This window comes from Melozone crissalis, unplaced genomic scaffold (assembly GCF_028551555.1).
Source record: "Melozone crissalis strain CALT ecotype California unplaced genomic scaffold, PUWL_Pcris_2 ptg000002l_1, whole genome shotgun sequence".
Lineage (NCBI taxonomy): Eukaryota > Metazoa > Chordata > Aves > Passeriformes > Passerellidae > Melozone > Melozone crissalis.
This window is the reverse complement of record NW_026535780.1, coordinates 24273572-24290392: the sequence shown is the minus strand read 5'-3', so window position 1 is coordinate 24290392 and position 16821 is coordinate 24273572. Positions and strand designations below refer to the sequence as shown.

General features: G+C 35.6%; 1 protein-coding gene across 50 annotated transcripts in view; it reads right to left on the bottom strand.

The window, feature by feature from the left end:
- The window catches only part of RIMS2 (regulating synaptic membrane exocytosis 2), a 443811-nt gene that overhangs the window by 86829 nt on the left and 340161 nt on the right, over positions 1-16821 (bottom strand). For 25 of the 50 annotated variants that reach the window (XM_054296393.1, XM_054296400.1, XM_054269313.1 and 22 more), the window contains 2 exons: positions 6823-6858; positions 1729-1829 (listed from right to left, as the gene is read on the bottom strand). The exons of 8 other annotated variants lie outside the window; for them this stretch is intronic. In XM_054296393.1, the coding sequence (XP_054152368.1) occupies positions 1729-1829; positions 6823-6858 (137 nt within the window). The remainder of the gene's footprint in view (positions 1-1728; positions 1830-6822; positions 6859-16821) is intronic. 17 more of the 50 variants (XM_054269321.1, XM_054269526.1, XM_054296289.1 and 14 more) reach the window with 4 other exon arrangements.

Below are 16821 nucleotides of genomic sequence, written 5' to 3'. Positions count from 1 at the left end.
GATTATTCAGTGTCTAGTTCCACAGGTTCGTTGATAGAATAAAAACTCACTTTCAAGTACTGAAACTACACTTAAGCAGAAGAATAAATTAACTGTTTATTTCTGGAGACATTGTTTGATATGTGCAATAAATAAACCACCATATTCATCAAATAATTCCATTTATAATTTTCCTCTTTAATACATTCCAATAATACTGAAGGCAAAATTTTAATTAAAGAGATAAAAGATGTAGAGTGATGCCCAATAATATGGTGTAGGTGAAATGGAAAACCAAGGGTAATAAATACTTCCTTAGGTAGTCATGTTCTATCTCACTCCTTGACATGAGAACCAATTTAATCTGCACCAGTCCTACTTCTGACTCAAATTTCAGCTAAGCATTGAGGGAGCAGGAAAATGAGCAGATTAATTCTGGTTGTACATACAATACATAAAGTCATATTTTTGTGGTACATACAATCACAACACTTACGATGAGGGCCACTCACAGTGTTACGCTCACCTCTCAAAGGCAACACTTTTCACAGCCAACAATATAGAAATACTTTCCATAGGTGTCACATAAAAAACAGCTAAACACAACAGTACTCAAGTCCCTCTTACATGTTAATAAACATTCCTATGCTTTGTGCAGTTAAAACTACATTTGCAAAACACCCAAATAACCATGCAGCACATCTACGGAATTTTAAAGTATCTTAAGCCATTTTCGTGGTTTTGGTTTTGTCAATTCTATTTTCAGTAGTAGGGCTTTCCATTTCTAAATGGACTTTGCTAAAGTGCTTCTATTTTCCCACACTGAAATGTATATTCTAGAAAGTAATTATATGAAGTGTATTAGTCTAAATTATCTGCAAACAAATAATTAATTATAATAATAGTTATTAATTAATAATTAATAAATTTGATGGTTTATTTGCATTCAAATACTAAATGTTTCACTTTACAGTAGCTTTGCCAGTTCTGGGAGCAAGGAAAAACAACCTGGAAATAAAAGTCTAAACCAGATATCTTTTCCTCAGCCAAATTTTATAGGTCAGAAGTCTCGTGTTTTCCACTTAAAATGCGACCTCAATTAATGAAGCCTTTTAGAGGACACTAAATTATTTTTGCATAATAGAAATTTAAATTGAAAATATCTTGATTATTTTAATTAACATACTGTATATGACATGACCCTGTTCCAGATAGCAGGAAATTTTTGATAGTATATTTAAGGTTATACTACTACGTAGATATTCAGATTCTTGGCAATCTGCCACAGCTGGGCTAAAAGCTTTTGTTGATGTATAAAATACTTTTACAAGTGCTAAAAAGCCATTATTAAGCTAAGTAACACTGCATCTTCCAGTTTTCAGTGGATCAAGATAACTCTCTGTACAACTATATGAGAGCCATGAGCAAGTTTCAATAGCTCTCATGCCATCTGTCACTCAATAAACATCTTTTTTTCCTTCTTTGAATTTTTAAATCATGGCACTATAGTTCATTCTGATAGACAATTACACTGGTTCTTTCATTTGCTTTAAATTATCCTTCTTAAATTTTAATAATCAAGAACACTGTATGTTAAGAGTTTTGCTGCACATTTCCAAAATTTTATTATAGACACATTAGAAACTTTTACTGAAGAAACAACCTGGCATTCATCTATTGCTTTCTAATAGGATGTTGGATATTTCAGTTTAGCATATTTTGTTGCTTTTCAAAATAAAACTCCCTTGCCTTAGAATGATAATCTTGTTCCAGCCTGGAATCTGATCCTGCTACCTGTTTGTACTTGCTCATTTTCATTTGGCGATTCCTTTCTTCTACATCCAGTGCACCTGTTAAGTTAAAAAGAGAAGGAAAAAAAGAAAATAAATACACACGCAGTCATCACTTTCAAGGTTAAAATTATGCTCATGGAAGTCTTAACAGAAAGAGATGAAATTTGATTTACTTAAGTTCTGTGCATGTAATTTTAGTTCCTGAATTATGATTTTGCAGAAAACCAAAAAGTTGTAACAGGAGGAAAATAGCAGATAAGTATTTCAGCAGAATCTTAATGAGTGTCGTATTATCTACACAATTCAAATGAAGCCAGCTTTGTGAAAAAAACCTCAATATAAATGAAACACAGTGTTTCCACGGAATATAATTTTACTATTTTAAGAATATTCAAAAGAAATTGAGTCTTTTATTTAATAAGGAGGAATGCAAAGATAACCTGTTTATTTTGGGAAGAGATTCTGGTTCTGCATTTATCATTGTCTGACATATCAAATTAATAATCAAGTAACAGCCATGGACCAGCAGACCTTCCATTTACTATTTCAGTATACTCTTAGTATGCTCCAAAAATTCAAAGAATGACTAAAGGAATCTTAAAGAGCCACCCAGTGGCATCACTGTATTACATTCTAATGAAACACAGCTTCAAGAACAATTCCAGGATTCACTCATCTTGGACAACATATGTGATTGGCTTTAGTCAGGGATGGGGTCTCACTACATGGTTTAGCCAGTAGCTGCTTTCAACAAACTGGTACTGTACCACAATTTACAATGTAAAATAATAAGGAAGTGCCAAAGCTGAGGTGGAAGATTGAGAAATAGAAAAATGAGAGGAAGACAACAGCTCAGAAAAGATTTTCAAACATAATGTAATTAGCTATCATACACACGTAAGTATGATTCTTTTCCACTTTAACCTGGTGTAAGTCAAGAATAAATCATTATCCATCAAATGCTAAAAACCATTAATTTTGAATGACATTTGTCTTAAAATATCCATAATTTTAATGCAAAAGTTATCTAGGATAAAAATTTCAGGATCCCGCTAATCATAAACAGAAGCTTCTGTAGATTGTAAGTATTGAGCAATATGGATTGCATTTATGGAACTGAGATGGGAATGTTAGGTGCCAGTGTACTACAGAAACCCGGTATAAACTCTAAACCTCAGTTGAAAGTCATGATCTAACAGCAAAATGGGGCTTGGCACAGAACCTGGGCCTCTCAGCTTTGTGTTTTCTTCTGTGAGAACAATAGGGGTGGTAGCACATACTATGAGAGCTGCCAGGTAGGGGTTGTGGCACTTCATAGGAAATCTGGAAGGAGAGGAGGTAAAAGGAAGTGGGAATGCAAAAACACTAAGCTCTTCTGTTCTCTATAAACTCTCTGGCTTCTAGTTTTTGTATTCTGACTCTCTAACTTTACACTCTACAACAACATGAAAGAAAAGACTGCATGAAAAATTCTAAGAGAAATTAAAATGAAGAAAAATTAATGAGAAAGAATAAATGGTGCTTTATAGGAAGAAATAAAATGAAAAAGAGAGCAGCAGATGAAAATTTCTAAAATAAAATACAGTTCATTTTTCCTATCATAATTTTCCTCAACCATTATAGAACCCATAGCACTGTTTGTCAATTTATCATTAAGATTAAGTGAAATTTTTGGGATCTAGTTTTAAAAGTTCTATTTTTTTTCTCTTGAAAACAAAAAGTTACACTGGAAAATATTTTATTTTTCAATGACAGAAGTAACATACATTTTTTGAAGTAAAATACTCCAGCCTCCTCTCAAAGAAAGAAATCATCTTTTGCTGAAAACAAAATCTTGTCATTTTTCAGTAATGTAAGAAAGGAGACATTTTTCTCAAAAAGGGACATTTTTTCAATTTTTCTTATGTTTTATTATGAAACCGTGGCATTTTTTCTCTGTCTCCAGACATTCTGCCAAATTTCAGGAAAGTGCAAGTGAAGAAGTAACAGTTCCTGAGCATAAACTAGAAACTTCACAATAACTTGAGAAAATATTCATTCTTATCTATGATCAGTTGGCAAAGTGAAAGTTAGATTTCCATAAATCCAATTGCCTATGATATGTACCAAATATGCCATCCAAAGGGGAAACAAAAGATATGAGGCCATGGTGTGAGTCCTCTGCAACAAAATAAACAAAATTTGTGGCTTATTTTTTCTCAAGAGAAAAACAAGACAGAAAAATGTTGAAAAAAATTATTCAATTCCCATAAAGTCTTATTAAAGGAAAATCTAACTTCCCCTGTATTTTTGAACCTGTCTTTAACAAGTGAGAGGATTCAGTTATGAGCAAAAAGAGGAAGGGCCAAGGGCAGTGGATAGTTCATGAGGCAGCAGAGAGCTCTGGCTCTGCTGTGCACGGAGCTGACAAGCAGAGAGTGCAGGGTTGCTGCGTGCCCCGGGCTGAGCTCGCTGGCACTGCAGCCAGAAGCAGCTGGGACCTGCACGGCAGCAGGAAAGGCTGCAGAGCGTCCTGGCACTGCCCATTCCCCTGGCCCAGCATGAGAGCCTGTCACACTGAGCGCTGGGAAGGCAGGGCTACCATCACCTCCACTTCTGCTGGCAAACCTCTGCTCAGCTCACACCTATGTGGGAAGGCTTAGCAGGAGAAAAAATACTTCTAGAGGGCTCAGTAACCCTCTGGGTGCATTAAAGCTTCAGCTTTTAACATGAGTTTGGTAACCAAGGCAGAACATTGGTCCTACCCAAGGACTCCACTGCAGGCAGCAGCTGCTCATGGAGCATGAGTCAACAAACCAGAACTAACCTGAATCTAACCATTAGTTATCAACAGCTTTAAATGTAGGAGCATAAGCTTTCACACACCTGAATTACAAGGGCTGACTGAGCCCTTGTGTTATTAGATCCTGAGCTGGAGCCCAGTACAACACATTTTCAGGGCTATAAAGACTGGCACTAGAAAAGTTAAAGCTGCTTCTGATATACTGAAGTGCTGCCACAATATATTGAAGTGTATGCAACCAAATTTTGGCCAGGTAAAGTGAGTTCATTTCTTCATGAACATCCTTCCAGAATTTTGCTTATAAACAGTAGTTGTGCCTCCAACAGAATTATCCAATGAGACACTAAAATTCCAGCCATATGAATGCAAAAAATTAAGACTGAAGGGAAGAACAAAGCCTGGTGCTGCTCACCAGACATAACTGGGGGCATTGCACTGTAGGCAACATTCTGGAGTTTTGGTTATTTTGAACTATCTAGCATTAAATACTCGTGGCCTGAAGGTTAGTTCAGTGGGGTTTCCATGGGCACAAGGCAATTCCTGGCTGACAGAGAGACAACTGCTGATTCATTGCCAGCTACTCCCCATATTTTCAGAAGAGAATGTGCTAAGGGAAAGTAATATAACTACAGAGCAAAGACTCCTGAAATGCCAGAGTAAGCCCAGAAGTACTGTGCAGTGCAGCCCTGTAATCTCTCAGATCCACAAGGACTGCAGTGAGAGGCTGCTGTGCCAGAGCTTAGCTCTGGTGACTGCAGTAAATTAAACCTTGGGCCATGTGAATTTGATGCTTGCTTTTATCTATGGAAATGTAACCACTAGACAATGAACTGTAATTTCAACTTTAGCTATAGGATATTTTGTAAACAAAAGTAGGGATATTTCTCAAGACACAGACAAAAGGGTGCCTGGGGGCTGTGGGAGTAAATCAGAAGAGAAGACCCCAGATGCTGCAAACAGGATTGTGTGAGCAGGAATGCAGTCAGAAAATGAAGCCACCTATAGAGACTATGAAATCCAGTAACAAGCAACAGGCAGGGCCCCAAATAAGAGGCAACCAGCTTGAACTCCAACTACTATTGCCAATTAAACATAGTAGAAAAGGGAACTCTACTTGATTCTTTTATGGAACTGGAAGCTAGGGAGAAGTCCTATTGAGGTAAGATCCACATAATTCCTACCATGGTCTAGGTGGTGGCTGTATAATTCCATTCCTGCAACAGGACTCAGTACAGGCACTCAAATCACTGCTTAAGCTTCAAATAAAAAACATTATTTTCATGTTTTAACTTGAAATAAGCTAAGATGTGACAAGATTCAGCTACTTCACCACTAAAGTGAAAGGCTGCAATCAGTGATTTGGTTAATACCTAATTTTTCTTAACCCCTGAGCTGCTCACTGAGTCATAGCTTTACAAGGAGATAAGCCATCATTGAATTCAGCCTAGAGCTAAAGACTGGTATTTTCTCTTCAGGTCAAATACTGGCTACCCTCCTGGGTAAGATTCTTCAGCTGATAGCCTGTCAGGCATGCCAGAGACAACAGGGACAACAAATGGCGTTATCATCCAGCTAAGGCAAACCTATCTGGTTAAAAATCATAACCAGCTGTGACCTCTGCTCTTTCATTCTTTCATTGTCTTCTCCAGTGGGACTTACTAAACCATTCTAGTTCCTAGAGATGCTGGTGATGGAGATCCTGCTGCAGGATCTGAGTTTGGAAGAGGAGTTTGCTGTACAGTGAGGCATCTGTGGCACAAAGAATTAAAGGGAATCTGGTATGGAAGAAGAGTGAAGTTTCCCTTATAGTATTAGAACAGATTTAGTTTTGAATACATATGGCAAAAGGGATAGAAAATTTGGGAGGCACAGCCATTAAGGCATGGGGAAAAAACTCATGATGAGGGGACTAAAGTCTGATAAAGACTGATATTTTAAACCTCTAATAGAGCAGAAAAATATGTGCAGATGAGCATGCTCTATGTCTGGAGAGGGGAGGACAGAACAGAGGTCTTAAAGTGTATGACATCTGCATTTAGCTGATTCTGGTCTTTTTCTTACCATTTCTCACCCTTATTTGACACCCTTAAAATAGCAAAGGAAATACATTTGGGAAAGTCCTTTCTTAGGTTCCATTTCCTAGTGTCTATTTTGAAATCTATAAAATACATAAAAATTGCACTCCAACTCTTTGCTACCTTTGCTCAACATAACAGATCAAAGAACTTAAGAGAAAAACACAAAAATATTTTTAATAAGTCACCCTACCTGTATCCCCATTCTCTGGATCTGTTTTCTTTTCTTCTAAAACAAATGAAAGCAATATGTAAAGCAAAAAGAAGGGGAGAGAAAAAAAATGCAGAAATAATAATAATAAAAGTAATATAAAATGCATTAAAAAGGAAAACATTAACAAAACTCACCAAATTAATATAACATGAAGAATTTAGTCAACCAACCAAGTATGGTGCTCTGAATCTAGAGGCATATTTACTGTATGTTAGTGCATACATTTGTGTACTGATATTGAACATTTACTGAAGGGAACCCATGGATATTTTGTGCACTTCCAGAATCATTAACACACTCAAGAAAAAGAGAGCAAGGCAGGTGTCAGGTAGAGTTACTTTCCAGTTTCCTTAATCAGGATGACACAAAAATAGAAGTTAAAAAAAATGTGCTTGTGCTGTAGGTTTTATGCAGTGCACACACAAGACACAGTCTAATGGTTCAGGCATAAAAATTGAATGTGTCAGAATGGCTTTTGGCAATTACTTTAAATCTTCTTTGGTTTAATCAATTCTCATAACTTCTACAGATTAAAAGGTTTAATAATGGTATTACTGTAAATTGTCTTAGAGTTAAAAATTATGAAGAACCAAAGACGCTACAATCAATACTCCGAAACCCAGTTCATGCACTGAAACTCAGCTGACTGATGCCAACTCTGAATACATATCAAAGGTTGTAAATGGCTCAGGGCATTCATCTGTCACAAAGAAATGAAAATATATTGGATACCTATCAAATAATTTGGCAGCCCATAAATAATCTGAAATCCAGTTTTGGTAAATAATGTGAAAGAATTTTAAGTCAGATGAAATTTACTTAAATTAGAAATACATTAACTTTGAAATAGGTTCTCTTTCCTTTTCAAAACTATATTAAATTCAATTAAAACAATCCTATGAATATAGAACAACAGCCCCCAGGCTACACACCAAAAATAGTATGCATTAGTAGAACTAAATATTTTTCCAGTTATTGATTATTGAGGACTGCTCAAAAAAATAAGACCTAATTTACAGTACACAGACTGAAGAAGAAAACAAGAGTTGTTGTATTTTAAAGAAATATAATTTTGTAAGTGGGTATCAAAGCAGAGGATGAAGTCAAATTCAGAGAGAAATCATACTCAAGCAAGGTAGAATCATGATAAGGAAAAATGTGTTCCTACAGAGAGCATAAATAATATGCCACACTCCAATAGGATCTGGCTTCCTATCACGTGTGGGTTCAAGATTATTGTTCTGCTGGCAATTTCTAGTGGAACTATTAGGCAAATTAATCGGAAACAGATATGGCAGGTCATAAGCCTACACTTTCAGCAATCAGTGGCTATTGAATCAGTTCTTGGAACTTCTCCCATTCCCTGGCCCTTCCTGCCCCACACTCTACACCATTTTTAAATGAGGCTTTTTGTGTTCTTCTGAGTTGGCCTTTGGGCAGCTTGGCCTTACTTTCTATGTGGGCTGTGGATAGTGCTAGGAAAAAAGCAGAGAATGATAGATTATTTTGCTCTTCAACCTTTTTCTTCAGCCAAAATATTTTTATTTTTCTTTCAGTTTTAAATTGCTGTTACCAATATATAATCTACAAATACAATGTCTATTATTGTTGCATTACTTTCTAAAGCAGAAAGCAATTTGATAGCAATAGCACTGATCCAACATAATGCACAATAGAAGAAAGTGAATTGAGTCATTAAAACACCCATGAGCTTGAGCTCAGAGAGAATGATGACATTTCTAGGTTGGTCCATATGCATAGTGAAAAGAAATATTTACTTTGCCTAAATATTATCTAAATATAGAAATCTTATATAGAGTAATAATTTTTAAGAGGCCTAGAAGTCCATTTACCCTTATGTCTAGATGTCTTTCAAACATGTATCTTTAAATAAATACATTGTCAAAATAAAGAAGTTTGAAACCTGTCAGACTTTCACTCATTCTTGTTCTAGATATACAAAGTATATAGGAAAATATTTTCAAACCAGACCACAGAAATCAATATCATAGCATTTGCAAACGTAGAAGTCTATTTGATTCTTGAATTTTAAAAGTGTGATTGAAGGGCTGTAACAAATCTCTTCAATAGATATAGTCTTTAGATTTTTAGTAGAAGGCTCAACACAGTAGATCCAACTCTTCAAACTGAGGTTTCATATGTATTGTCAAGAGCTGCCTGAAGAAGTTACTAGAAAGGACTGAAGATTGAATTTAGAAAAATCTTATTTGGGTGGAAGCAGCAGAACTGAGCAAAACTGATATCATCCATTCACCAAATAAAGCAATATTAACATCACAGCAGCAAAGATCTTCACTGCAGCTATGGGCCTATACATCACCTCTAAAGGTATTCAGAGCAGGTTCAGGATGTTGATACTAAAGTAATTATTGCTTTTGTTTGTAATGTGTTCAAAACAAAAAAGCTCTAAGGACCCTTAATGTCTTGAAACTGCTGAAAACCCATAAATCACTATAAGATCATTTTAAAATGTCTCAAACTGAAAAATATGAGAAGATAAAGTCACTCCTAAAAATCCAATTTTCTTTCTATATATGACCAGTATCATCACATTAGTCATTATTTTTCTACATTATCTAATTTAACCTTGATTTACAAAGTGAAAAGCATATATTGTGTTCTGTGGTGTAATGTTCTCAATTCAAGAACTAATTTTTTTTCAGAGCAATGTACTTTGAAGGAAATAAATCAATGCTCTCATGAAGGAGATATTTCTGCACCTTACAGAAAAGAGCTGTATGTTTTGCTCTTGATCGGAATACAAATATATTTAAGCATATGGATGAAATATAGAAATGAACTATAGATATAGAGAGATTGAAATGCTAGAATATTCTCTCTCACAACCTTCTTCTACCATCACAGCAGACATTGCTATTATAATGACCACTGACATTTTATTTAATAGTAGACACAGCCATGCTCCCATGGTCTAACTCCTTGTTTTTTCTAACTGGTTCTAATATCTCTGAGAGAGATCTAACAATCTAATATGTATCTGGAAGATAAAATGAATGGAAAAGAATACAAGAGCAGACTTGTCAAGAACTAAAACTGATCTAAAGTGACCTTGATTTTCTTGGAAATGCCTTAATTCAATGAGCTTTACTCTTCTGATGGGTACCTGGGGGTGCCAGGACTCCATCAGACTTCACCCACATCACACCAAGTCTCATGTAGCAGAGACTCCAAGTTCCTTGGAATAGATGAGAGAATAGAATAATAGTTCCACAGAAGAAGCAGGATAGCAGGTTTCTCCCTAGTCATAGATACTGTGGCAGTATTGAACAATTTCTCAAAAATTACTGATGGCAGCATTGAACAACTGCTCAGACTTGCTGGCTTCCTGGTGGAGATAAGGGGCAACCTGATTGTGCAGCCTTCAGGTTACAGCTGGGAGGTGCTGGGCTTCCCAGGGTTTCTCCCTTCTCTCACAGCTGACTGCTCCAAACTTAAGGTTAGATCCTGGCTCTCTCTTGACCTTTCTCTTCTCATTCACCTGGGATCCAGGTGAATGAGATTTGCATAAACTGAACAGCGGTCTAAAATAAATCTTGACCTCCTTGCTTTGAATGGAAAAAAATGCAGCTTCCAATGTTGGAGGATAAGCATGTCACTGCAAGAGACAGATATGAAAGTTCTAATTTGTTTCTGAGTTTAGACACAAGATATGACAATGACATAAAAGATTTTATCCTTCTAGTTTTCATATTTGCAGACACTTAATATCAGCAATATGACTATGAATTCTATTTCTACAGCGGGTAAATTACCTCCTGTACTTATGTGCATTATTAAAAATTGAGTCTGATTTCTCAAGGTAGTCCAAATTATTAAATAACATTTTATTTTTAAAATTAAATATATATGTAGTATCCAAACTTTGGGTAAGTACTTCAAAAAATGCTAGCTGAATTTCTTACTAGAGATTTCTCTTGAAATGTTATTCATGAGAATATGGGAAAATCAATTTTATTCTGGGAAAAAAATCCCTGAAACATCACAAAATCACAGAATATTCTGAGCTCCAAGGGACCCATAAGGATAATTGAGTCCAACTCCTGGCCCTTTACAGGACAGCCCCAAGAGTTTCACCATGTGCCTAGGAGTATTGCCCAAAGATTTCCTGGACTCTGTCAGGTTTGGGGCTGTCACCCCTGGGGAGCCTGTTACAGTGCCCAACCATCTTCTGGCTGAAGAACCTTTTTCCTAGTATCCAACCTAAACCTCCCCTGACACAACTTCAGGCCATTCCCTCAGGTCCTGTGACTGGACACCACAAAGAGAGATCAGTGTCTGCCTCTCCTCTTCCCCTCACAAGGAAGCTGCAGACCTCCCCAAGGCCTTTCCTCGGTCTCCTCCAGGCTGAACAGACAAAGTCACCTCAGTCATTCCTTGTATGGCTTCTATGCAAGCCCCTGCACCATCCTCATAGCCCTGTTATCAAATCAGGCAAAGGAAAGAAGATTGTCTCCTAAAAATAAACAATAAAATGTAGAAGCATTTGCTTTGAACATCAAAACTTGCCACTTAAAGGTCTTGTACTCAAAGGATAACATTTCCTCCTGTTTGCTGTGCTATTAAATTCCAAGTCTACCTTAAGGAGTTAGCTCTAAATTTTTTCATTCTGGCTTTCAACAGTGTGAAAAATTAAGCTGGCTTACTGGTACAGGTCTAGCAAAGTATCAGATGCTGTTATATAAATGGTTACTGAACTTCACTCTGCGCTTTTTTGTCTGATCTGTGGCAAATATAAAAAAAGTATTGCTGCAGCAAACAATTTCTTTCCAAGTCTGTGATCCACATCACAGTCTGAATGAAAAAATAATTAATGGTTGTTGAAGAGTTCTCCAATATATATATATTAACTTATATATTCTTAGTACTTAATATTACTGTTTAAATGTAACTTATTTCCCTTAAAAGAACATGCTCAAAAAAAGACTACTTCAGCCAGCCAGCTTCCTAGCAGGGAACATGGCTTCACATTCCTGTTTGCTATTTGAGAATTGCTTGATGGCTTTTTTCTTTTTTTTTTTTTTCTTGTTGGTTTCAAACTTGACACACCAAAGAAAGGCTAAAACCTGGGGGACATTTCTTGCCACTTAAACAAATTTTTATCACAATGCTAAAAGCATGTTAACAATGTTCCTTTGGATTATTTGCAGAATACATGGCACTGTTTAGTAAAAGAACAGAATAAAATGGTGTGGTAATCTAAACAGGGAAGTTAAAGAATCTCTACAATCCTGGGTTTATAAATTGACAGGGTCAGCTAAGGTCTTCATCATTAGGTACAGATCAGTGCAGATGGTAAAGGGCAAATATATTTTTAAGCAAGTTGGAAAGTTCTATTTTGCATATTTATTAAAGTGATGATTAGGGCTATGGCTAGCCCTTTTTTAATGCTGCCTAGATCCTTTTCTACGATGATTTTTGCAGGGTAGCTGGTGTTGTTTTTCTGTGCCTCATACAAAGGTGTACACACATTTTGGTGGCTTTCATAAAATACTGAGGTCTACATGGAAAAAGCATGGAAGAAAGAAGCAGTAAGCCAAATATTAGCTAAAATATCCCATTTTGCTTCTCCCAAGAATTCTGGCACATCCTCCCTATATAAATGACATGAAATAGGATTTTGAAAGTGTAAAAGAAAAATATCTGAGTGGCCAGTAGGCCCTTATACTCTGTACCCATAAAAATCAATTCAGATCAGCCACATTATAAGCTCTTCATTGTTTTCAGGAAAACCTGAGCAGTCTTATTATAAAGCTTTCCAATATCCTGCTTGCCAAGCATGCTTCTCAGAGCTCCCACCACTGGTACATTCCACAGCTTAACCACAGAGAATTCCACATTCTGATACTGCCACTTCCAATCATAGGCATAAACATTTGGTAATAACTGTGCCTCTGCTCTCAGAAAAGCTAACAGGTATTAATAGAGATTCTTCAGCAATAGAAGAATGCAAAACACCGCAATTAGCATCTCAATAACTAGAAAGATAGTCAAAGGTTTAGCCAAAGAACACAAAATGATCACCTGCATTTAGAACTCAGAATAGTTACAAATTAAACTAACAAACATTTTGCAAAATTATGCTGTCATTTTAAATTACATAGTCTGATGTATTTACTATTTTAGCTTCAGATCAGCAGACTGATCATCAGCATTTATTTTTGTGGTTTAGTACAGATGGCTACTTCAGAAGTCTTTGGCTTCTGGATTTAATTCTAAACAAACTAAAAAATAAGGACAAAGAGCTGCCCAGCCACTCAGTGTGATACATCTATTACTATGCTAAGTACCTGTAGATTGAATTCAGAGTTTACAAAATTAGATTGAATTTGGAGATCACCCTTTGGGTTTTGTTGACCAAATACAGATTTAGATCCTTTAAATGTCTCTTTCACAGTCTAAGGCACCAGATTTTAAATAAGCCTGTCAAACTAAATATCACAGAAGTGTTCAGAGATGCACAAGTAATTTAATCATAGTTGTGCTAAAATGTTACAAATCCTACCCAGAAATGTTTTTTCAACATAAGGAAAATGGAAACAGAACAAGGCATCATCCTGTTCTATAAAGGAAAGTGTGTCACAGAATACTGACTGTAATAATAACTCAGAAGCAGAGGGGTGTTATGTTCTGTTTATAAAGGGTAAGTATATCACAGAAGATTCTCTTTTGGAAGACTTGAAAAACCTCTCATGGTTCTGTAAGATAAGAATGAATTAACAGACCCATGCTCTTTGTCTTCTACTGCAGTTGATTTCTTAAACACTCTGAACTGTGACTTTTTTTGTCCTTGTTTTCTCCTACAGTAAATTTGCCACACCCGTTCACTGTTTGGCCCTTCACTGTCCAGGTTTTTTAGCTCTTCCAATTTGGTCACTCATCCTCAGTAGGGTTGTTAGTTTTTGTAGGCTTCATTTCCATCAATCATGTTATGACAAAGAAACTTCATAATAAAGCACTAAAAAAATGGTATTTCAAAGTCCTTGCCTATTTGAATTTCACTCTTAAAGTCAACAAAAACTCTAATCAAGCCTTTGTGTGTTCTTAACATGACAGTTTTATGCCAGAGGTTGCAAAAAAGGACTTCACTATCTATTTCCATTCCTTCCATGTCCCTTTAGAAATGGAACAGTCCCCACTCTCTTCTAACTTCCATTCATGTTAGAAAGTTTAGGATGGGTATCACTATGCCAACCCTTCTCATCCTAGAATTACTCACTCAGCACTATTTCTGCTGTATGTACCCTGACTGCCTTTGTACTGGCATGGATTTGCCTTTGCAATGCTTGGATGATCATTTTTTGAGTAGTTACTTGAGTCAGCTAGATCAATTGTTGGAATTCTGAAGAATGTATTTTATATTTGAAGAACCCAGTAAGTATTATGTGCAATTGCCAGTAATTTTTGCCACGATGATAACTGGCTGGTCTCACCCATCTTAGAAATGAAAATAAAGATGTATGCTTCTCACTAAGGCTCTTGGGCAGACAAGGGCTCACTTCCACTTCTCCTGAATGGAAATACTCTTAGTGAAAACATTCTCAACAGTTTTGACAAATCTAAACCTATGAAATGTGCTAATTTGAAAAATATGAAAACCCTGCATCTCAAAGCAGGTTTGTGAAAGCCCTGGATTGCAAAGCTCCTCCTCCACCCAAGAAAAACAGGGTTTAATCATTAAGGATGTTATCAAGCTCTACTGCTGTCAGATAACAAAATTGATATTCAAATTCTTTTGCTTCTTATCTTTCTGAACTTGTTTTGTTTTTTGTGCTTGAAATATACAGCAAAGCTTTGCACACACTTTCATAAAACTTTTCAACAAAAAAATCTAAGTTTTTTCAAGGATTTTTTTTTACAACTATAGATTTTAATATACAGAGAGAGAAAATTGCAGCATTTTTCTATCAATGCAATTGTAACATATTCCAATATTTAGCTTTCACATGACTTCTTGGTCTAATAACACCTCAAATCAATAGCTAATCCTCTGAAATACATTAATGTTTGGTAGCATGAAAACTGAACCATGATAAATAAACTATTTGAAAACCATTTCCTATGAAAACCTGTAAATTGATAATCCTAGATTCACACTTCTTAAAGCAAATTCTAAAGCAATGGGAAAACACTTTGCTCTAAAGTAGGCATTTGAAATGAATCCCTTGCTTTTTAGCTGTGCTCAGTGCCTTGTACTGAAATGTGTAACCTAATTTGTTACTAAGGCAAACATGGAAGAGGACCTGTTTCAAATGTGCATCTGAAAATATGCTACCATTCACATAAAAATTTTCTCCTGAGTTTAGGGGTAGTAATAACAATTATTGCAACGGCAGAGCTGATCATGCTTTTGCAAATGTGTGCTAGACAAATTAATCAGTGCCAAATACATTTATTTAACACTTTGAGCTAAGTAGTGTTTTGTAGAATTGCAATGTCAAAAAATTTAATAATAAAGAGTATTAACTACTTATACATGTTCAAGAAACACAGGTGGTGAAAATAAATGGTTTTTTCTGACCATTTTAAGGCCTGATTTCTTGCAGCACTGAGAGAGATATGGACAGATTCCATATTCTGATTTAATATAGGATTCAATAAATAACTCAGAGGAAGGTTTTGGAATAAAAAGGCCTACAGCTTTTATTATGAACAGATAGGAAATGGCTCACCCAATCTTCTAAGTTCATTTTTGTAATAAAAGAGATTCAGAATCACTGCACAGGAACTGGCAGTGAATCATAAGCACAAGGTAAGTAAACTCAGTCTTTCCACAGCAAAATTTATTAATTCCTAATAATAGTGATTTACAAAAGAGCACTTTCACAAAATCCTGCCAGTTATCTTCCCTACCTATCCTCAACTTTTTTTTACCCTGTAATTTTAACAATTTCTATATTGAGATTTGTTTAACATGAAAACCACAGCAAATAACATCTGCAAGATTCTGTAAAAAAATCTATGGTTCTAATTAGGACAAGACCAGTATGAAAGGTAAAACTGAGTTCTGAGGGAGTCAGTCATAGTAAAGACAAAAATGTTTCACTAAATATCACCTAAATTTAATGGACCAGTCAATATACCCCAAAACTTCTCCAGATTTGCTAACCTAAATGGCATCCAAGTGGCTTCTCTAATTTGTTGGGATGATAGCAGATAAACAGGGAATTAATTAAAGCTTTTACACAGTAATTGTAAAATTTGAATTTTATACCTGAATTTAATTTAATTAAATTTGGGGAATTGTGGTATGTTGTCCTACATACCCCAATTGAAGAAGCAGAGTAATGTGAACAAATACTGCATTTTCAAGGCTAGGATGCCTTGATAGATATTAGTTCTCTGCCAGTAATATAAACTACATGGAAAATTCAATTAAATGGCAGCTTAAAATTTGTTATGAAAGAAACCATAAGTAATGTACAATATGTCTCATAAACAATGCAGCTAAGTGAGGACTCCTTCAGTGTTCTGACTTCTTGCTCTCATGCTATCATAACTTTTTGATTTGCACTTTTTGGCATGAGAAGAGAGCTTTTGTTCACTAAAAACTCTACTTCTAATTGAAACACGTTTTATTCAAAATCAAACACTAAGTTTGGAATTCCAGTGCATGAAATTTAACTTACTGAAATTATTCTGTTTTGAAATTATATCCTCCCAGAGTAAAAAAGAACTAGGTATAGAAGAGCTTCTGCAGTTTTTGTACCAGATTTCAAATGTATAGATAAAACAAATTATAGATTGTTTTCATGTGTTAGCTGGAACTGTAAGGGCTAATTTTCAAATTATTTGAGATGGGAAATAAGAACTGATGTGATAGAATTCAAATCAGTTTATAGTCTTAAGGTATAGCCTACTTGTCATCAGCTACCTTTCATGACTTTTATAGAGTGCAGAGTTTATAGGTAATAGAAATTACATAAGTGTCTTAAATTC